This window comes from Protopterus annectens, chromosome 15.part0 (assembly GCF_019279795.1).
Source record: "Protopterus annectens isolate FY-2018-M chromosome 15.part0, PAN1.0, whole genome shotgun sequence".
NCBI classification, from domain to species: Eukaryota; Metazoa; Chordata; order Ceratodontiformes; family Protopteridae; genus Protopterus; species Protopterus annectens.
Genome location: NC_056749.1, coordinates 421,306,180 through 421,327,490, shown reverse-complemented (window position 1 = coordinate 421,327,490; position 21,311 = coordinate 421,306,180). Strand labels below are relative to the sequence as shown.

At 40.3% G+C, this 21,311-nt stretch overlaps 1 protein-coding gene across 1 annotated transcript in view; it reads right to left on the bottom strand.

Annotated features, from left to right (window-relative positions):
* Nucleotides 1-290: 290 nt before the first annotated feature.
* Nucleotides 291-21,311, bottom strand: part of TTI2 (TELO2 interacting protein 2) — a 390,540-nt gene continuing 369,519 nt past the window's right edge. Inside the window, exon 8 of the mRNA XM_044057161.1 lies at nt 291-472. Coding sequence (XP_043913096.1) covers nt 380-472 — 93 coding nt within the window. The 3' untranslated portion in view covers nt 291-379. The remainder of the gene's footprint in view (nt 473-21,311) is intronic.

Below are 21,311 nucleotides of genomic sequence, written 5' to 3'. Positions count from 1 at the left end.
AAAAAAAAAAAAAAAAAGAGATGTGGAACACTCAAATATTGATAAAACCTTTACTAACCGCATAACAGTAGAAACCAATGCTACATTATTTTTCCAGTGTTCTTTCCTCAAAGGAAGACAGAACAGCAATAAAAATATCAATCTGGTTTCACTAGATCATTTGCATACTTGACATTTAGACTTAGTCTCTGTTTTTTTTTTCTTCCAGTGGAGATCAAATCCAGAAAATTACAAGTATTCTACAATTTATCACAAGCATAACATATCACAGGACTAAAATAATAAAAAAATTGAAGTGCAGCATTTATTAATACAAAATAAACATACAAACAAAATTTTCTGCATTATAATAAAATGTACAGGACAATTTATTAGTTCATTAATTTGTGATTTCTGCATCCTTCTGAACTTCAGAAATAGACTTCAACAAGTCAGCATTATTACAACTCCTCTGGACTTTGTCTAGAAGAACCTGAAAAAGAATTAAAGAAGTCATTTAAATATGATATACAAATGTTCTCTGTCTGAAGCTCTCAAGCATTATCTTAACATGTACCAATTTTTAGCTAAAATGCAAGAGTACAGCTTTAGAACAACTTTCATTTTCAGTATGTGTCACACTAAGATTTAAGAAATGTGAAAAAAAAGTGCCTTGAAATACCACCACAGGAGAAGCATGTTCTTTGCTTTACATGTTTAGGACAGTTGACTACAACAATTTTACCAAGACTTTTTGAAGGGGGACCCTACGAAAAAAGAAGAACATGCTAATTCTGAAATGACTGCTTCCTATGGAAGACTTTGAGGCATGTGAATCCACTCCTTCTCAGTCTTCTACTGAACCAAGGAACTTTTCAGTTAAACACATTACCAAACTGCACTAGATTACAATCAGGCAGGTACACGTACACACAGAGCAGCTGACAGTGAGACTCATCTTACACACTGCTATCACAGAACAGACACAGACTGTAGCATTACACTAATTAGCCTTCCCCATAAAAAGTAGAAAGAACATGTAGTCTTTACCTGTTGCACAGACATTCAAGCACACATGCATTAGGTGAAAAGACAGACATACATGCATGGCACCCACAATTTCTGCATCCATTCTAGCCACAGGTCGCGTCATAAGAAGTACAGCTGTGTAAGAACTTACAATAACAGTACATGTTTGAAATGATGCTAACTCATGGGACATATCATGCTAAGTAGACCGTACATTTGGCTACTCTACTAAAGTTTAGGAAGCTTTTGCTTATGCCATATACACAAGGGATGTACAAGTGTGAAAATCCTCAGAGGTTTCTTGCATCAGAAAAAAAGATTGAGGCTGATGGTCAAAGAGGGTACTTGGACAAATAAAAGCCAAAAGAAAAAAAAAAAGAGTGGTAAATAAAAAGGGATTCCACTTTGGCCAAGGATTAGAAGGGAAGATGAAAATTAAGAGAACAATAGGAAATAGAGGGAGGCTGCACACAGTTCAATAATATATTCAAATGTCTGCTACTACAGGAAGTTCTTACAGAACTGTACCATGTTTATCATTAGATCTCTGTTGCAGTAATGCTAACTCATGGGACAATTCCCACAGCTTTTAGGTAGAAAGGGAGGAGGTTTGCAGGATAGAACTGGTTTCCAGTAAATACTGAAGGATGATTCTGGCAGTCCCTATTCTGGCTCTAGAAAAAGCATTTCTTTTGCAATGTTTGGTAAAGGTGCGTATGGAGGACCAGGTAGCTGCCTCCTAGCAGATCTAGTGTGTAGACCCTTAGAAAATGCTCCAGAAGCTACTACTCCAGTAGGATATGCTTTTTTTTTTTTTAACCATGGAAGGAACAGCAGAAAGAAATGACAAACAAAAAACATCTACATATGTTTCTGTTTAGAAAGTCTCTCATTTCTTTCTTTCAAAAGAAATAAACAATTGGTCAGGCTTTCAGATATTTTTTTCTCTTATCCTGGTAGAATCTTAGTTGTCTTTGAAAGTCAAGCAAATGAAGAATTCTTTCTCCCTTATTTTGAGGATTAGGGGAAAAATGACGAAGATGTCTAAATTGATTTAGGGACATTTCAGTAACCATTACAGGCATAAAGGAATGGTTAGTTCTGAGGGTCACCCTGTCTCGCTAAGAAAGGCCAGAAAAGGGGGAGATGACATGAGAGCTATGTCAATTTAAAACCCCTAAAAATAAAGAATTTTAAAGTTTCAAAAGGAAGAATAGTATATCTTTTCAGAAAATAATTCTGGTCCCAAAGGAGAGGAATAGATTTTTGGTGAGGCCTGACATGTAAGACACCTTTCAGGAATTTTTACCTTGTGGCCTGAAGGAGGATCATCAATTTGGTGGCTGACAAGGGCTCTTTAACATGTGTATGCTAGATGTGAGTTAAGAAAATCACAAATGCTTGAGGATGAAAAAAAGGATCCCAGTCTTCTGTTATAGCATCAGACAGAAAAATATCTTCCAGTTAAAATATGAGATTTTCTTGTTGCAAGTTTGCTAGACAACTTTACAACCTATAGCATGTCCTCAGAATAAAGGAATTAGAAGCCTAGCATTGAGTCTGTTAGGTTGAGTGTCTTAGGTTTAGATGATGTGAGCAAGTTCATGCTGTGGGGTAATGTGGTGACTGACCCTGGCTAGATGAAAAAGAAGGGAGAAGCGGCATTAACTTGGTCAAATGTGAGTTACCAACAGCATTTTCTGAGCCTTCAGAACCTTTGGAATGAGAATAAAGAGGAAGAAAGCATAAAGAAATTTCTCCTTCCATGGAAAAGAGAAGACATCCATTTTCTATACTTCCTTCCATGGAATTCTGGTGCAAAAAAGTCTGAGTTGAGAGTTCAGGATGGAGGTAGATCAGTCTGGGGAGATCCCCACTGGTGGACAGTTTGTAGGAAGACATTTTTGTTCATTGTCAAATTTGTGAAGGTCTGAGTTGGACTTGCTCAAGCAGTCTGCAAACTGAATTCAGTTCCAAAGGGATGTACACAGCTTGAAGAAAAAAAAAATATGGTGAATGGCTATATACCTCACTATCACTGCAAGACAGGAAAAGCGGAAAGACTTTGTTCCCCCTTATTTGTGATATACCACATGACTGTTCTAATGTCTGTTAGGATTTGAACAGTCCCCAAAATCCAAAGATGATGCTTGTAGAACACAGATCATGGCTTACATTTCTTTGATGTTTACATTCTCTCTGTCCCATTTACTCCATACTCCTTGCCCTTTGAAACCCTTTGAGCAAACTCCTTAAGAAAGGCCTGAGGAATTTGTTGAGACCTTTTGGGGAGGGGATAAACAAGGAAAAACCCTGGGTTGACTTGGTTTAAGGAGAAGACTACAAAGCCCTTTTCCATCTGGGTTCCTGCTGATTTATCACACTATAAAGACTTCATCAGCTTCCAAGAACCAGGTCTGAAGTCTTCCAGCCTTGGGTGAGAGCACAGACTTCCACGTGACAGCTACCTGAGCTTTAGTTCAACAGAGATTGGAGTGCTTGATTTTGATTGGCCAGTTTCTGCACTGGTGATTGATGCATTTTGATTTGCCAGCTTCTGCAGGGGCATTGCCTTACAGGCTTTAAATACCAGGTTTGCTCAGTTTGATGTGTTGCTGGCCAAGCGCGACAGTCTTCACCATATTACATGTAAAACAGGTAGGGAAACCTTTCATCTTTGTTCTGTATAATATAAATGTAAATGCCTTTTTCACAACCTTGTTGTACTACTGTGACTGATTTTTATATTGCCTTATTTTAAACAGAGAAATCATTGCCTCTTATTAGTTAACTAACTGCACTTTTCATGAACACACTGCTGAAATTAACACTTTTGTTCTACAGTCATGCTGTTGGGTTTAAATAGCATTATACTTTTTTGTCCTTGGTACTGTACTGATATTCACTTTTGATTTGCTGACTGTAGTGATATTAAGTTTAAATAATACTACACAAAGTACAGTTGTGTACACTTACCATAAATGTAGATGTTGGAGTGTATTCACTGTTGCAGTCCTAACCAATGGGTTATCCAGCTTCTGGTAGCCCTCGATCGGGCAGAATACCAAAGGTAAGTAAAACTGACGTCGGTTGTAAAGGACATCAGGGCGTCCGATATAAAAGGAGGCAGCCGACGTCACTTCCTCAATCTTTCTTGCCATAACAATCACAAGCCCCCAGAAAACAAGGCTTAAACAAAAAGCCATTTTGGCAAATAATACCAAATTTAGCCTGTACCTTAGGAAAAGGGGGAAGGAAACCAGGACTGCAACAATGAATACACTCGAACATCTAAATTTATGGTGTGTACACAACTGTACTATGTTCTTTGTGTTTCACTGTTGCAGTCCTAACCAATGGGTTGATTACCAAAGCCCAGAGAAAAGGGAGGAGGAACCAACAGAATCAAGGATTGGAGATAATGCCCTGAAGGACAGCAGTGGCAAACCCTGCCCTGGTTCTTGAAAAGAAAGGCAAATTATAATGCTTTGTGAAAGTGTGAACAGAAGACCATGTGGCAGCCTTCAAAATGTCTTTAGTAGGGTCACCCCTTAAAAAGGCTGCAGAAGTGGAAGCTACTCTAGTTGAGTGGGTCCTAACCCCCTGAGGAGGAACCTTGCCATGAACGGAATAACAAAAAGTAATACAATGTGTAATCCATTTAGAAATAGCCTTGCCCAGGGCTCCAGGGGCAAATTAGTCCTGTCCAGGAAAAACCTGAGCTGCCTATGCATATCAAAAGAATGTAGGATTCTTTCACCTCTATTTCAAGGATTAGGAAGGCGTATGGACTGATTAAGAGTCAGGCTAGACACCACCTTAGGCATAAAGGAGGGGTTGGCTCTCAGAGAGACCCTATCTGCATGGAAAATAAGAAAAGGCTCCACAGCCATCAAAGCATGCAGCTTCGAAACTTTTCTTGCTGAAGTTATAGCCAAGAGGAAGGCAGTCTTCCATGAGAAAAACTTTAAATCTGCAGTGGCAGCTGGCTCAAAAGGAGGAAGAGTGAGTTTCTCTAGAACAAAATTAAGATCCCAGGCTGGAGTAGGCGCCCTTCTGGGAGGTCTTAAGTTGCAAGCACTTCTGAGAAACATTTTCATCAGTGGATGAGAGAAAATGGGTTGTTCAAAAGAACAAAGAGCAGAAATGGCTAAAGCATGGATCTTGATAGAGGAAAAAGAAAGACCAGGAATCATCATGGTGATAGTAGCTTGTTACAAGCAACAATTTTAGAAAAAGTTTTTGTAAGAAAGGGTGATGAAAGATTGATTAAAAATATATTAGTATATAAAGAAACTGTTTATTTTAAAATTGTATACTTTTATACCAAGGGAGTTGAATAAAGAAATCAATTGGAAATGTTTGCTTTAATCTGTTGCAATTAACTGATGTAATTGTTTTATTAATTAATTGTGTTTTAAGGGGTATATATACAGGGGAAGGTTCTAATAAAAAAAAATGTGCTCTTTGAAGGCTGTAGTGGCCGAGGCGCTAAGTGTAATACATTTTTGGATCTGGTTCCTGTTGTCGTTTTTCTTATCATTCTGGTTTGCTGTGTTGGTTGCTGAAAAAGAAAGACCACGCTGAAGCAAATCAGTCAGGTATTCCAGGATCTGAGGAAGGGTAGGCTGAGAAGAAGATTCCCCTCTAGCCTGCATCCAATGAGAGAATCTTTCCCATTTGCCAGCATAAGACTTCTAGTGCTAGGCCTTCTGGCCTCCCTCAGCACGTCAACCACCTGCTGGGAAAGGGACGAAGAAAAGGATGGAGTCATACAATGAGCCATGCTGCCAAATTGGAGAGACTAAAGATAAAGATGTAGAATGTTTCCCCCTTCCTGAACCCAAAGATCCGGCTTCAGAGGAAGATGCCAAAGAGGAAATTGGGAGAGACTGCAAAGCAGTAGATACGAATGCTGTCTGGGCCAGTCTGGAGCTATGAGAATAGTCCTTGGTCTTCAAATATACTCTGGGAAGAAGAGGAAGAAGAGGGAAGGCATAAACTGACAGCAGCATCCAAGGGAAGGACAGAGCATTCACTTTCCAGGCTCTGCTGTGATGCTGTCTGGTGCAAAAAAGAGGTAGAAGATGGTTGTCTAGAGAGGAGAAAAGATCCACTTGAGGAGTGCCCCAACGTTGAATGATGCTGTAAAAAACTGCTCTGTTCAGCTGCCGCTCGTGAGAATCCAGGGTCTGTCTGCTCAACTGGTCTGCCAAACCATTGAGCATTCCTGGAAGAAACTGAGGAGATGGAGGCCCAGGGATGCTGCTATGGACCAAAGACACATGCTCTGTCTGCACAGGAGGTAAGAATGAGTCCCTCCCTGCTTGTTGATGTACCACATGACTGTGGTGTTGTCTGTTCTGACAAGCACAGTCCCTGGAGAAAGAAGATGCTTGAAAGCTAGTAAAGCCTGCTGGACTGCCATCAACTCCTTTAAATGTATGTGCAGGTGCATCTGTTGTGCATTCCAACTTCCCTGTATGCATCTGCCATCCAGGTGAGCCCCCCCAGGCATAGTCCGATGAGTATGTGGTAAGAACTTGAGTGGCAAGGGGTGGGCGAAAAGGTATGCCTTTGTTCTGTAGACAGGCTGTTGCCCACCATAGAAACTCTGCCTGCAGACATGGAAGCAGAGGAATCATCACATCCAGGTCCCGTGAGCATTGGCACCAAATGTTCTTGAGGTACCATTGCAATTTCCTCATATGCAGTCTTGCATATGGAATCATGAGAATCCCAGAACTTGCAGGGAGCTGGGACAGGCTTGCCAAGTCCTTGAAGTAAACAAAGAGTTGTCTGCTTCTCCTGGTGAGATATATCATCTGGGCGGCTGTGTTCAGACTCAGTCCCAGGAATGTTATCTCTTTGGATGGCACCATTTTTGATTTTTCCTCGTTCAGAGTGTAACCCAGGGAAGAGAGAAGAGTCTTTACAAATTCTAGATCCTTTAACAGCTGTTCCTGAGAATTTGCTTGAATTAGACAGTCGTCCAAGTATGGATAAATCTGAATTTTCTTCTGCCTGCAAAAAGCAATGACTGGAGCCAGGCACTTTGTGAAAACTTTGGGAGCAGTATATAAGCCAAAGGGCAGTGCAGAGAATTGATAATGTTGCTTGCCCACCCTGAAACGAAGGTATTGCCTGCAACTTTCCCTGATAGGAATGTGCAGATAAGCTTCTTTGAGATCCAACGTTACCAGCCGGGAATCCTTTTCTAACACTAGCAGAAACTGATGCAGAATGAGCTTTTTAAACTTTGGAATTATCAAGAAAGAGTTCAGTATGGATAGATCTAGGATAGGATGCCAGGTGCCTTCTTTTTTTTGGAACTAGGGAAAGTCTGAAATAGAAACCCTGGCCTACCTGCTGAGCAGGAACTGATTCTATTGCTCCCAGATGTAACAGAGACAAATTTGCTTTTCTACTTCTGCCCTTTGGTTTGGAGGAGCGTCCGGCAATCCTTTGGGTACCGGAAAGGTGTGGAAAGAAAACTTGTGTTCTAGGGATACAGTTCTGAGTACCCATTTGTCTGTGATGGTGGCCCAGACAATTTGCAAAAAGGGCCAACCTTCCCCCCTAAAGGACTCTCCGAGCAGGCAGAAGTTGGACAGAGTCATTGAGAATGTTTAGACTGAGATGCAGGCTTAGACTTTCCCACCTTGGAAGAGGAAGCCTGCCAACACTTAGACCTTTGAGGGGTAGCCACCTGTCCCCTAGAAGATTTGTAACTTCTAGTCCTAGAACGGTTCTGTCTGCTGGTATCAGGGAACGTCTAACTCTTAGAAGGGTAATTCCTGATAAAGCGAGGAGGCTGAACTTGTAGAAAGTCTAACTATCTGCATAGACTTGGCCTGGTCTTCCATCTTCTTGAGCATTTTCCTTTGCTTTGTTGCCAAACAGACTGTCCTTATACAAAGGTACATCTAAAAGCTTAGCCTTGACAGGCTCTGGTAGGGACTGCTCCCTGAGGCAAGCGTGCCTTCTAATAACAGAGCCAGCCCTACAGGAGGCTTCTAGAATGTCAAAACCACAATGTAATGAATGTTTATTGACAAGACTGGTAGAATTCAGCAAATCCTGCATATCCTTACTCTCCGCCAACAGAGGCACACTTGCTATCCTAGACTTAATAGCTTCCAAGGTGTGCTGCTGGTACTTCAGCATAAGAAAAAGGCAATTAGTAGACCTAATAGCAAGAGTGGCAGAGGTATAATCCTTTTTACCCCACCTATCAAGATTCCTAGATTCCCTGTCAGAAGGAACAGGATTTTTAGTAACAGTGGCCTTAACTTCTTTAGGCCCTTGAGAAATAACCTCTGGGTCAGCCAACGGATTCCTGAAAAGAAACAAATGAGAATCAGGGACTCTATAGTACCTGTCAGGTTTCCTGGGAGCAGGAGGAACCGAATTTGGAGTCAAGGAATTTTCCAGAAAAACATCATCAACCACCTCCAACGCAGGTGGAATAGCCAAAGCCTTATGCTGAGGCAAATCCAAAAACTCCCTAACCCTTTCCTAAGAAAGGGGATAATCCTGACTTTCCCATTTAAAATGTTCCCTGAGAGTATTTAAAGTATCATCAAAACAGAAATCTTCTGGAGGAGAAGCAGAAGGGATGGACTTCCTCTGCGTCTGAATCCTCAAAAGGAGAGAAAGCCTGAGAAACTTCCTCTTCATCAACAGAAATGCTAGAAGTATCAGAACCTGAATAAGACAAAGCCTCAGGAGAGACATCCCTACCTCTTTCTGAAGGAGGAGGCTGTGAACCCCTAATAAGAGTCAAAAGGTCATCAGCCATTTTAACCATTTGAGAATGAGGGGAATGAGAGGAAACTGGAGCCTGTTTCTTCACAGGCTTATGACTGGAAGATTTAGCTGCAAGTCTGAAGGACTTGGGAGGTCTGGCAACCGCCGAAGTTACAGCCGAAGTCGTTGGTATGAGCTTGCTGTCTGAACGAAGAACAGAGGCCTCGTCAGCTTAGTGGCTCTGGATCCAGCTGAAGAGACAACAGGCGGAAGGTCAGAAGGCAAAATGAAAGCCGGAGTCCTGGGGTCCTCTGAAATGGTCTCAACCGATGCCTGCGGTTGAAAATCTGCGGGCTGCAGGGGCTGCAAAGGCGCCTCACTGGCTACCGCATGACTGACGACCAACTTAACATCATCCAAGGACTTGACCTTTGGAAGCCTGTCGCGGTCCTTATCCTTACGTTTCTTGGGGATATCCGAAGCCTGTAGAACAGCGGACACCATACCGACAAACTTAGGCCAAACTCCAAAATGTTTAGCTAAAAGCTTAGCCCAACAATGAACAGTACGCGGATTAAAGGAAGCACAGAGATCACAATTAGGAACGTCGTGGTCAAGGCCTAAACAAATAATACAATAGGAATGAAAATTTCTATGGGGCCCATGTTTTCGATAATAATTTCATATATTTTGAGGGTGAATACTACCAACAAATCAGGGATGTTGCCATGGGAGTGACCTGTGCCCCTTTATATTCCAATTTGATTCTGTTTGGCTGGGAACTACGATGGGTGTTTAATAGCAAAATTTGGGCTGATATACTCACATTTCAGAGATTTTTGGATGATATTTTCATTTTGTGGAAGGAAGAAGACATTACCCTGTTCATGGAATATTTGAATCAAACAACAACCTTTCTGAAATTTACTTATGATGTTAATGAATTTGAGACTAATTTTTTGGATGTGAAGATCTCTAAGACTATACAAGGTTTTAAATCTAATGTATACCGCAAACCAACATTTTGTACTGCCTACCTACATTATTTAAGTCACCACCCTAAAAAAACAGAAAAAAAGTATATTGAAAGGTCAGGCAATTAGGTTGGCTAGAATGACCTCGGAGAGAGAAGATGTAATAAAAGGGCTGGATTTTTTTTTTAAATATGTTCTTTGAGAGAGGGTATCCATCTAATATAGTTGAACCCATTATTGTGGTGGATTTTGGTGAATGGGGGAAGAGATATAAACCCCTATTGGGTAGTGCATACACTACAGTTGGTTCTAAGATGGGTAAAACTGTTGATGGAATGGACAAAACAGGGAATAGTTTGGAACAGAACAATCTTATGAATTGAAACAATAGGAACTATAACCAAGTGTGTGTTATTCAACATAGTCCCCTGTCTAACCAGATCAAACGATCTTGTATAAAAACTGGGGCATATTTAAGGTAAACAATGAGGTATACAATAAGGTGGGGGGAAAACCCATCTTTTCTATGAAGGTTGGCAGCAACATTAAATTAAATTTGGAAAAATTAGAGTAGATGGGATACATGACAGAGGTACTACTAAACCCTGTGGGTGTTGTTCTTATTGTGGGTACATCCTTCAGGTACCTTCGGTAACCTTAACAAATAGAATTGGTAGTGTTATATACTTAAGGAAAGGGAACTGTTATACCAACAAAATAGTTTATATTGCATTATGTAACACCTGTGATGGATTTTATATTGGGAAAACAGAGAGAGCCCTGAAATGTAGAATATATGAGCATTTATATGAAATTAAACATCAGAAGGAAAACAATGCCCTCTATAGGCATAGTCAGGTTTGCAATGAATATACTGGCTTTAAATTTGCCCTTGTAGATATAGTGAACCTGGATGTGAGGGGGGGAGACTGGAAAAATCACTTATATAAAAAGGAATTAATGTGGCAGCTTAGGTTGGCTGCAAATTTCCATCCTGGATTAAATGATCATATATGTATATTTTCAGTTTTAAAGGAAAGGGCTAATCAAATCAGATAATGAATATAGTTTTTATTTCATGTAGGTTGAGTTCATTCAATTGAACAATGCACAAAACTAACACACTTTTAAGCTGAATGCAATTTTATGCATAGTTTTTAGATAAAAGTTTTTGTATAAATATGAAGTATGTGAAAATATATGTGAACACAATATGAAAAGTGCATGAATATTAGGAGAACTGTATCTGATATAAACAAATTTTCAGAATGTGGTGCTTTAAATGTTCAAACGTTGATTAATTAGTGCATTAATTGATGTGCAGTGACTTTTGGGAGATTATTTAAATGTGGATTGTAATTCTGAGCAGTTATTTTTGATGAAGTCATTTTAATATGATGAAAGCGCTTAACATGGTTCATTTTGGATGATTTTATATTTTTTATTATATTAAAAAACAGTATCTACGGTTCCTTGGTGCTCTTCTGACATTAGTTAAGGCAAGAAAAGAGGATCCCCAACGAGGTACTTAGCTGTAGTTGACTTCAACTTTGTAGTCGGAAACAAAAAAGGTAAACTGCCGACCGGCACTCGTGTAAGAAACGCTTCTGCTTCGTGCTCCGTGGCAAGGAAGACTGAGGAAGTGACGTTGGCTGCCTCCTTTTGTATCGGACGCCCTTTACAACCGATGACAGTCTGTCATTTTTACTTACCTTTGGTATTCTGGCCGATCGAGGACTACCAGGAGCCAGATAACCCATTGGTTAGGACTGCAACAGTGAAACATGAACATCTGCACCTTATTGCTTTGGTACTGTTACTACTGGCATTATTTAAGATGATCTAAATGAGTAGTTTCAAGTGCAGTATTATCTGCAGCTATTACAGTTACTGCATCTGGATCCACTGAGTTAGACAACCTACTGTTTATTGTTTTACTGGCTACGTAGAAAACACATTAGCCTACTGGGTAAAGCTATTTAGTTGAATTTGCCACTGTTACTGATTTCCTTAATGACCATACATAGTCTGTCACTTTCACATTTCTTTTTTACACACTACAACTAATACAGTAGTCATAGCTCATGTTTTTTTTTTTTAATCCTTCAGCCATATCCTAGTTTATCACTTTTTTCGAGCCCGGTTATCTTCTTTTTAACCTATTCTACACCCCTTCATCTGTACTGGACAATATGGAAAGTCAGTCAACTGTTTCCCCTTCTGTAGCCAGCCTGATAGTGTTAGGTATTTTGAAGTGTAGTAATTGCCTCAAGCTTACTGAAAACTCTTTATTGCTACCTCACAATGATTCAGTATGGGAGAGATGTAAGCATTTTCTTAACTTTGGGGCTACCCTCTAACCTCAGAACATATTCAGTAAGCACAGCACATATCTCTCAGACTAAAGACTAAGAAACCTCAAACATTAGTATAAACAGCAACTCACCCATCTCCATCACTTCACACCCACAGCTAAGATGCATACTTCTAAGAGTCACAAGGGTGCAGACTTCAAGCCCTTATGGTCCACTGAGACTGCATCAAACCATAGTAATGTTTTAGTAATAGGTGACTATATTGTAAGGCATACAGACACTACGCTCACCAGGCTGGATAAGAATACGGTGATAGTTGTCTTTCTGGAGCCAGGATCCAGGATGTAATGAGGGCTCTTAGATTCCTCCATCCTGACAAACATGCTTATGACCTGATAGTGGTCCATGTAGGGGTGAACAACTTTAAACACTCTACCCAGAGGGATATGCAAAAGGCTATGATTGATCTTGCTATGCTTGTGTCTGAGGCAGGAAAGAGACTGGTCTTGAGTGGTATTTTGCCATCACCCAGAATTATACTGAGATTCAAAGACAAGACAACTGGCTTAAATAATTAGTGTCATTCTAGGGGGATCCAGTGTGTGTCAGTTTGGTATGAGATGGCTGACAGGTCTTCTTGCTTTGCCTGCACCTATCTTACCAAGGTTTTCGCATTCTGACTAAAAACCTTTGCTGTCCCCAGAGTGCCGTTTTAAGGCAGACTCCATCTGATGGACATTCCAACCTAGTAAATTATTTTTCTGGAACACATTAATGTGGCTCTACTCAGTGCCAAAAGTCTTGAGACAAAAAAAAATGCCTGAACTTGAGGCTCTTGTGCAACTTGAACACATTCATATATGTGTGCTTACAGAAACACGGTTTCAGAGCAGTGAAAGTACTCCATCTATTCCTGGGTATAATGCCCATCACTTCTTCAGACCCACTTGCAAATGTGGGGGAGTATCAGCATTTATTAAGGATATCATCACCTCATGATCGATTCTTTGGGACATCACATGTGAACTAGATGTCCAAATCATCCTAAACAAGATTAATTATCACTTCATAGCTAGCTATAGAATATCCTCTATGTCCCTTTCTGAGCATAATAAGGTATCTTAATGCATTAGGTGAAATTCCCATAAAACCGTGGACCTTTCTACAGGGGGATTTCCAACTACCATCAAAAAACTGCCTGACCTACACTGCCAGTGCATGGCATGTTCAGCTCCTCCTTGATATTATAAGTGCTAACTCTTTCATAAATAACCATCCTATTAGGGGCTACAATATCTTGGATGAAGTCCTTACAAATATGAACGCTTCTTGCACATCTCCATATGTATCATTATGTCTTGCTAAATCAGATCTTGATTAGTGACCTTTTTCCTTAAAACTGGTGGCACTTCCCGTGCAAATAGCCGTGTTTAGGGATTTCTCTAAAGCAAACCTTCAGTTACTTGATGACTTAAATAAATTCTGCTGTAATTCTCTTCTGAAGGATGTTGTTGCTAAAGTTGTTACCTATACCTCTCACTTCAACTCCCGCTTAAATAGTTGTATTAATAAGGCCTATCCACAACAAGATATTGAAAAGTTTAAAAACAAACCTTGTGATGAAATACCCATATAAATAAATTACATAAGAGAAAGAAACTGCATAATGCTTATAGGTCTCATTCTACCTCCTTTAAGAGCACACTAAAGCAAACTGTCAAAGAGTTTAAGGGACAAAAGTTGAAACAAACTAAGATGAATAAAACAAAATCCATGTCAGCAGAACCAGCAGCAAAGAGTCCAATATTAAGTGTTTTATTAACATCCACTTTTCGTTCAAGAAAACTTAACTTCTTCAGACAAACATCAAAAGGTAACAAATGTAAAAAAAACTCCTTAAATACACAATTAACAACACATGGTACATTTGAATGGACCAACCAACTGGTTAAAACTCACTGACATCAATATGTGGGAAAAAGCTGATCTCAAAGCTTCTTACAGTGCTACTGCATACAAAAGTCAGATCTTTACAAATTGTGTTTTGAAATAAAACAACTGACCACAATAAAATGAAAAATTATCAATGAAAATGTGTCTAAACATAAAATGTTTAAAACCAAGAAAAACAAAACAATAAATGGAACCGATTTAATGACAAAAAATAAGAAGTAGAATATAAAAAATAAGTCATAAATGAAGAATAAAAATAAAAAATAATAATAAAATTACCTCTGCATACTTCTGAGTTTCAAAATGCAAGCTAAACTTACTCTGTCGTTAAGACCTGGAGGTCTATATGAACAGAGTTTCAGCTGCCAAATCACTTCTAGGCGCTCTAATAATAGTTGGAAAGGACCCCCCCTGATGTCAAAGGGAACATGTCCTAACACCCTAAAAGTAAAACTGTGCTGAGGGTGGTCATTAACATGTTTCGCCAAAGCGTTTTCACACTTGTTTTTCCTAATACAATATAAATGCTCATAGATTCTTTCGTTAAAACCTCTGTCAGTCTTGCCCACATAAAACGCTGGGGAAGACTGGCAGCAAGCTAAATAAACAACCGATCGAGACTTACAGTTGAATCTACCAACTGTGGAGAAAGAAGAGACAGCAATTTTGAATCTCGAACCAGTGGCAATGTGCCTGCACATGTTGCAACTCTCACATTTGAAAGTGCCCTCTACTCTAACAAGAGTGTCCTTTTTTGTTTCTAGTATCCGTTTGAGGTTATCACCCCTCCTGTTTATAAGGCACCAAAAAAGAGGGGTAGTCAAAGGGCAACTTGTGCGCGCTGCTCGAATGGTAACTGACGATGAACCCTTTTTAGAAGAATGTGAGTTTATTAAGGGATTGTTCCTACACAGAGGTTACCCAGACAAGTTTATTCATGACATGGTTACTGAGGTCCAGACTAAAAGGTATGGGGGTGTTTATAAACCTATTTTACAAAGCAGTTTGTTCACAAGTTGTCCACTAGAACATTCACCTCTAGTTCCACCTGAAGTCTTTGTAGACAACAAGAAAGTAGACACTTCTATTTCTTTCATCACTAATTATAGTGCTGAGATTCACTTATTCAAGGAGGTGTTTGTCAAGAACTGGAGTATTTTCTGGTGTGACGATGCCGTACAAGCCAGGTTTGGTACTTTGCCTAGTTTTATATACAGGAGGCAGCTGAAACTCTGTTCATATAGACCTCCAGGTCTTAACGACAGAGTAAGTTTAGCTTGCATTTTGAAACTCAGAAGTATGCAGAGGTAATTTTATTATTATTTTTTATTTTTATTCCTCATTTATGACTTATTATTTTTTATGTTCTACTTATTATTTTTTGTCATTAAATCGGTTCCATTTATTATGTTTCGTTTTTCTTGGTTTTAAACATTTTATGTTTAGACACATTTTCATTGATAATTTTTCATTTTATTTTGGTCAGTTGTTTGATTTCAAAACACAATTTGTAAAGATCTGACTTTTGTATGCAGTAGCACTTTAAGAAGCTTTGAGATCAGCTTTTTCCCACATATTGATGTCAGTGAGTTTTAACCAGTTGGTTGGTCCATTCAAATGTACCATGTGTTGTTAATTGTGTATTTAAGGAGTTTTTTTACATTTGTTACCTTTTGATGTTTGTCTGAAGAAGTTCAGTTTTCTTGAACGAAAAGTGGATGTTAATAAAACACTTAATATTGGACTCTTTGCTCCTGGTTCTGCTGACATGGATTTTGTTTTATTCATTAAAGAGTTTAAGGGAACCATTATGAAGCTCAAAGTTGAGTATGAACTTAGAATTGCCTCTAAAGCCAAAAATAACAGCAAATCTTTCTTTCACCATGTCAGGTAATTAAGAACAAACACCCAACTGTGTCTAGAGCTAGTCTGCAATAACACTACACCCTCTAACCCAAATGAAATAGCTAATATCCTAGTTAACAAATTTTGTGCAAATTTTATTCCATCAGCATTTATAGCTATCCTGCAGGTTCTACAATCCCAGCCACCCCCTTTAGTTACTATGGAACAAGCACTCTCAGCCGTTTTAAAACTAAAAATACTTCATTCATGGGCCCTGAAACATACCAGGTTGCCTGATTATCAGAGCCAAATATGGTCTTTCTGAATCCAGGCCTAAAACCTCTCCACTGGTTAAATTCCTGAAGCTGGGAAAACAGCAACTGTAATGCCATTACACAATGATGGCCCAACCATGGACCCTGGAGAGTAGTGACCCATTAGTCTTACTAGCCTCATATGTAAGGCTATAGAGAATATTAACTTAGATTTTATTAAGACATTGAAAATCTCTTAACCCTGCACCCTTGTCAATTTGGCTTTATCAAAGGCAGGTCCTACCTCTTTAACCTCATTAATTTATTTGAAAAATTAACTGAAGCAGTAGATAATAGTTATGCGGTGCATATAGCTTATCTAGACCTGGCGAAGGCCTTTGACACTATTCCTCATGCAGGCATTATTGACAGACTTGTAAATCTGAATATAAATCCTTATATTGAACGATGGATGGCTAACTGGTTGTCAGACAGAACCTATGTGGTTAGAGTAGCAGGCGCAACATCTGAAAGCAAAAATAACAGTGGTGTACTACAGGGCTCAGTTTTAGGCCATTTCCAATTTGGCATATATTTCTCAGATCCTCAGGTCAGCACTTCTGGCCTATGATTAACTAAGTTTCCAGATGTCTGTAAATTAGGGGTTGTTATTCAATCTACTCACAGTTGCTCCAACATGGCTTTGACCATGTTAACAAATGGGCATGGAAAATGGTCTCAAATTAAATGTAGAAAATGAAGCATAGTTCATTTTGGTAAACAAAACATAAGAGAAGCACCCCTCAAATCAGACAGTGTTGTAAGGGATGTGTGTGTGTGTCTTTCGGCTTTTTCCTGGTTAGGGGTCGCCACAGCGAAACTCCAGTCCGCTAATGATTGGCAGTTGATTTTTACGTGCTGAGTTGCCGGCCCTAATGCACAACCTTCAATGAAGGTATGCCCATTCACGCATGTCTCCACAGAAGACGCTCCAGCTGAGAATCGAACGGGACAATGTCTTGCTGTGAGGCGACAATGCTACCGCAGCACCACCACCGCAGATACTCTTTTTAATAATTCCTTATCATTTGACCATCATATCTCCACAGTAGTTCAGAAAGCCTTTTGTCTTGCCCATCTAATTTCCAAAGCCATCTTCAGCTGATCCAAAGAAGTCTTAATTCCACTTTACTCATATCTTATCAGATCCAAGTGAATGTAATGCACCTTTTGGTATGTATTTTATCTAAAAATATCACACAACTTGCCAGACCTCAAAGACTCATAACCTATAAACTCAATTGCTAAAGCTGTTACCTATACTTCTCACTTCAACTCCCGCTTAAATAGTTGTATTAATAAGGCAATCCCTATCCACAACAAGATATTGAAAAGTTTAAAAACAAACCTTGTGATGAAATACCCATATAAAAACATTGTTTTTGGTAGCTCAAAAACATTAAGTTATCAAGAGATACTGGCAGCCTGTTCTCTGCACTGTTTCTTACAGACTCCTCCATGGAGATATAGCTAGCCTTTTGTGCTATGAAAGATCCAACCCTATTTGGTCTCCTATCCCTTCGCAGAACTCATGGTACATCAAATACTCAGTTAAAGGAACTAAACTTTCATCAACAGGTAAATAAGACATGTTGGTGTGATACATTCATATTCCAAACTTCTGGAACAAATTTCAAGGTAAACCTAGAAAACTGGATGAGGAGTCTCAACTTCTCTCCTGGTCTATCTTTTCTTGCCCTCCCTGAGGTAGAGAGAAATTCTGAATATATTTCTTTTTTTTTTTTTTTGCCTAGGCTTGAAATGGTCTGCAGATCAACTGCCTGGTACTTACATATGACAATATCTGGTTGACCCACAAAAAAAAAAAAGTTATGTTTTACCATAATGTTCCATCTGTGTTGTCGATCTTCACTTATCCTTGGCTGTGGGATTGGTTCCGATCCTCAGAACTGATTCAGCCGTTATTCCAGCTCGCGCCTCCAAAAACTCTCAAGCTAAGCTCCACCCATAATGCTCCTCACAAGATTATCTCAGATCGAGTTCGCAAACAATAGTGGCAGACATTAAAAAAAAAAAGAACAGATCAGAACCATGTCTGTGTCTCTTAAATGAAATGCAATCTTTGGAGAGAACCGATCCAACACGAAGCCGAAGGGCAGGGGGAAGGGGGTGGGAATGTCAAGGATAAGTGAGACTGTCAACACGGTAAAACATAACTTTATCTGATGTTGTCAATCTTCACTTAGTCCTTGACTGTGGGACAGAGTCCCCTGCTACCTAAATCTTGGGAAGTCTCACGGAAGAATATTCCTGACCACCATCGAGCTAAAAAAGAAGTTATTTCATCACCATAACATTTCATGTTTGTAGTCCATCTCGCCCTTCATTCTTACATATGGGTTCGGAGCCGATCCTCGGCTCCGACTCGGCCTATTACAAAGCAAAGCTCAAAGTCTCTTAGTTGGCTCGTGGCTAGGTAGGTACCCCATAGTGCACTAGTATAATCCCCAGATCTTGTTTGCTGCTAAACTACAGATAGACAAAGGTTAGGTTATCCAGAAAGAAAGGTCTCCACCCTACCAAGGTAAGACTATCCTGTCTCCAGATCCTTTCAGGATGGGGGTAGGTGGGTGGGTTCGTAAGAATGAAGGGCGAGATGGACTACAAACATGGAACATTATGGTGAGTACATAACTTCTTTATTTTCTGTAGTCCTATCTCGCCTTCATTCTTACATATAGGACAGCGTCCCTAGCACCTTATTTCTGGGTGACTCACGGGAAAATACTCCCGAGTACCGTGGAACCAAAGGAGGCTCTACCCCTAGAGGTCAGGTCCAATTTGTAATGAGTGATAAAGGTATGAGGGGTAGCCCAAGTTGCTGCTGCACAAATACTGTCAATTGGAGCTCTAGCTTGGAAGGCAGTAGATGTAGACTGGGATCGTGTAGAATGAGCCTTAATCTTGAAGGGTAGAGTTTTTCCATTGGAGGAGTAAATGAAAGAAATACAGCTCGAAATCCAATTTGACAGAGTCACTTTAGAGACTGGCAGACCTAGTCTAGAATCAGAAAAGGATATGAACAATTGGTCTGACTTTGAGTTCCTTAGTCCTGTGTAGGTAGAACCGTAACTGCCTGTGAACATCTAATTGATGAAATTTGTATTCTGCTGCGTTAGAATGAGTAGGGAAAAACACCGGTAATTCTATAGTATGGTTCAAATTAGAGTGAGAGCAAACTTTAGGGATAAAGGAAGGATTTGTATGAAGATAAACTCTGTCTTTGTGGAAAATCAAATAAGGAGGCTTTATAGACAGTGCTTGTAACTCTGATACTCGTCTAAGTGATGTGATGGCTACTAGAAACAAAGTCTTCCAAGACAAAAATTTCAGTAGGCATGAATGAGCAGGTTCAAAGGGTGGTGAAGTTAGCTTGGACAGGACAAAGTTCAGATCCCAGGAAGCTGTCGGTTCCTGAAAGGGAGGTCTCAGCAAAGTAGCACCTTTAAGGAAGGTTTTACACAATCTGTGTGACATTAGGTTAGACTCATGTTGACCCAAATGAAAATTAGATATTGCTGCCAATTGAACCCTAATTGTGGCAGCAGCAGACCCCTGATGGAAGAGTTCAGACAAGAATTCTAAAACCATTGGGATGGATGCAGTGTAAGGATCTACATTCCTTTCTTCAGCCCAGATGGAAAACCTTCTCCATTTGCTGAAGTATAACTTCCTAGTAGAAAGTTTATGCGAAGACGTGAGGATGAGGGTCACGGCAGGTGAAAAATCATGAAGTCTGACTAGGGATGGAATTGGAGCAGCCACGCTGTCAAGTTGAGGGTGTGAAGGCAGGAATGAAGGGAGCCTGACGTGTGTCAAGAGGTCTGGCACTGGGTCCAGAGTCCATGGATCGTCTAGTAGATGAGGCCTGAGAAAGGGGAACCAAATCTGATGAGTCCAGTAAGGAGTGATGAGAATCATTTTGCTTCCCAAAAGCTTTGCTTTCTGAATCACTTTGGATATAAGAGGAAAAGGAGGGAAAGCATAAAGGAGTCCCAGGGGCCAATCATGAACAAGTGTGTCTCTCATTGACTCCCCCGGAAGGGGAATAAGGGAAAAGTAGCTGATGCATTTGGAGTTGATCGGACTGGTGAAGAGATTGCAGCAAAGCCGTCCCCATTTGCAGAAGATCTGTTCCGCTATTTCCTGATTCAGAGACCACTTGTGAGGCATCAAAATTGCCCTGCTGAGTTTGTCGGCTATCACATTGGTTGTCCCTGGGATGCGCATTGCCACCAGAAAGCGTCGGGAAGAAATTGCCCACACCCAAACACGAAGTGCCTCTTGACAAAGGGGGCAAGATCTGTTCCACCTTGTTTGTTGAGATACCATACCACTGACATGTTTGATTGGACTGCTATCGTCCCCTACAGGAAGAGAGTCGTGAAGTGCTTGCAACACCAGAAGCACTGCTCTCGTCTCTAGGACATTGATATGCAGGTGAGCCTCGTGATCTTGCCATGTGCCTTTGGCAGTCCTGCCTAGATAATGCACCCCCACCCTATCTGTGAGGCATCTGTGGTCACAGTAGCAACGGGTTGGTGAGGAAGGAATGGGTCACCTGTTGTTAGTTGGTCAGGTTGAATCCACCAACGGAGGTCCTTTTTGCAAGACTCTGTTATGAAGATTTGGTGAGACAGAGGCAGTTGTTGAAAGGACCACTGGGACGATAGAAGCCATTGGAGGATTCGCATATGTAATCTGGCAAGATGGACTAGCATAACAGTGGAGGTCATGGTCACTAAGAGTTTTAGCACTGTCTTTGCCTTGACTTTCTGTAGGGGAAGTAGACAGAAAATTTGTTGTCTGAGGTTCTGCGCTCTTTCTGCAGGTAGATGAGCTAGCATGGCGACTGTCTATTTCTGCGCCTATAAAAGTCACAAATTGAGAGGGCAATAAGGCAGACTTTTCCCAATTTATTGTAATCCCCAACTGGGAACAAAGTTGGATAGTGGAATCTCTGGTTTGTAGGAGTAGATGCCTGGTGGGGGGGATCAAGAGCCAGTCATCCAGGTATGGAAACACTTGGAATCCTAGACGTCTCAGGTAAGCTGTCACTACCACCATACATTTGGTGAACACCCTGGGGGCTGTGGTGAGACCAAAGGGCAGAGCACAAAATTGGTAATGAC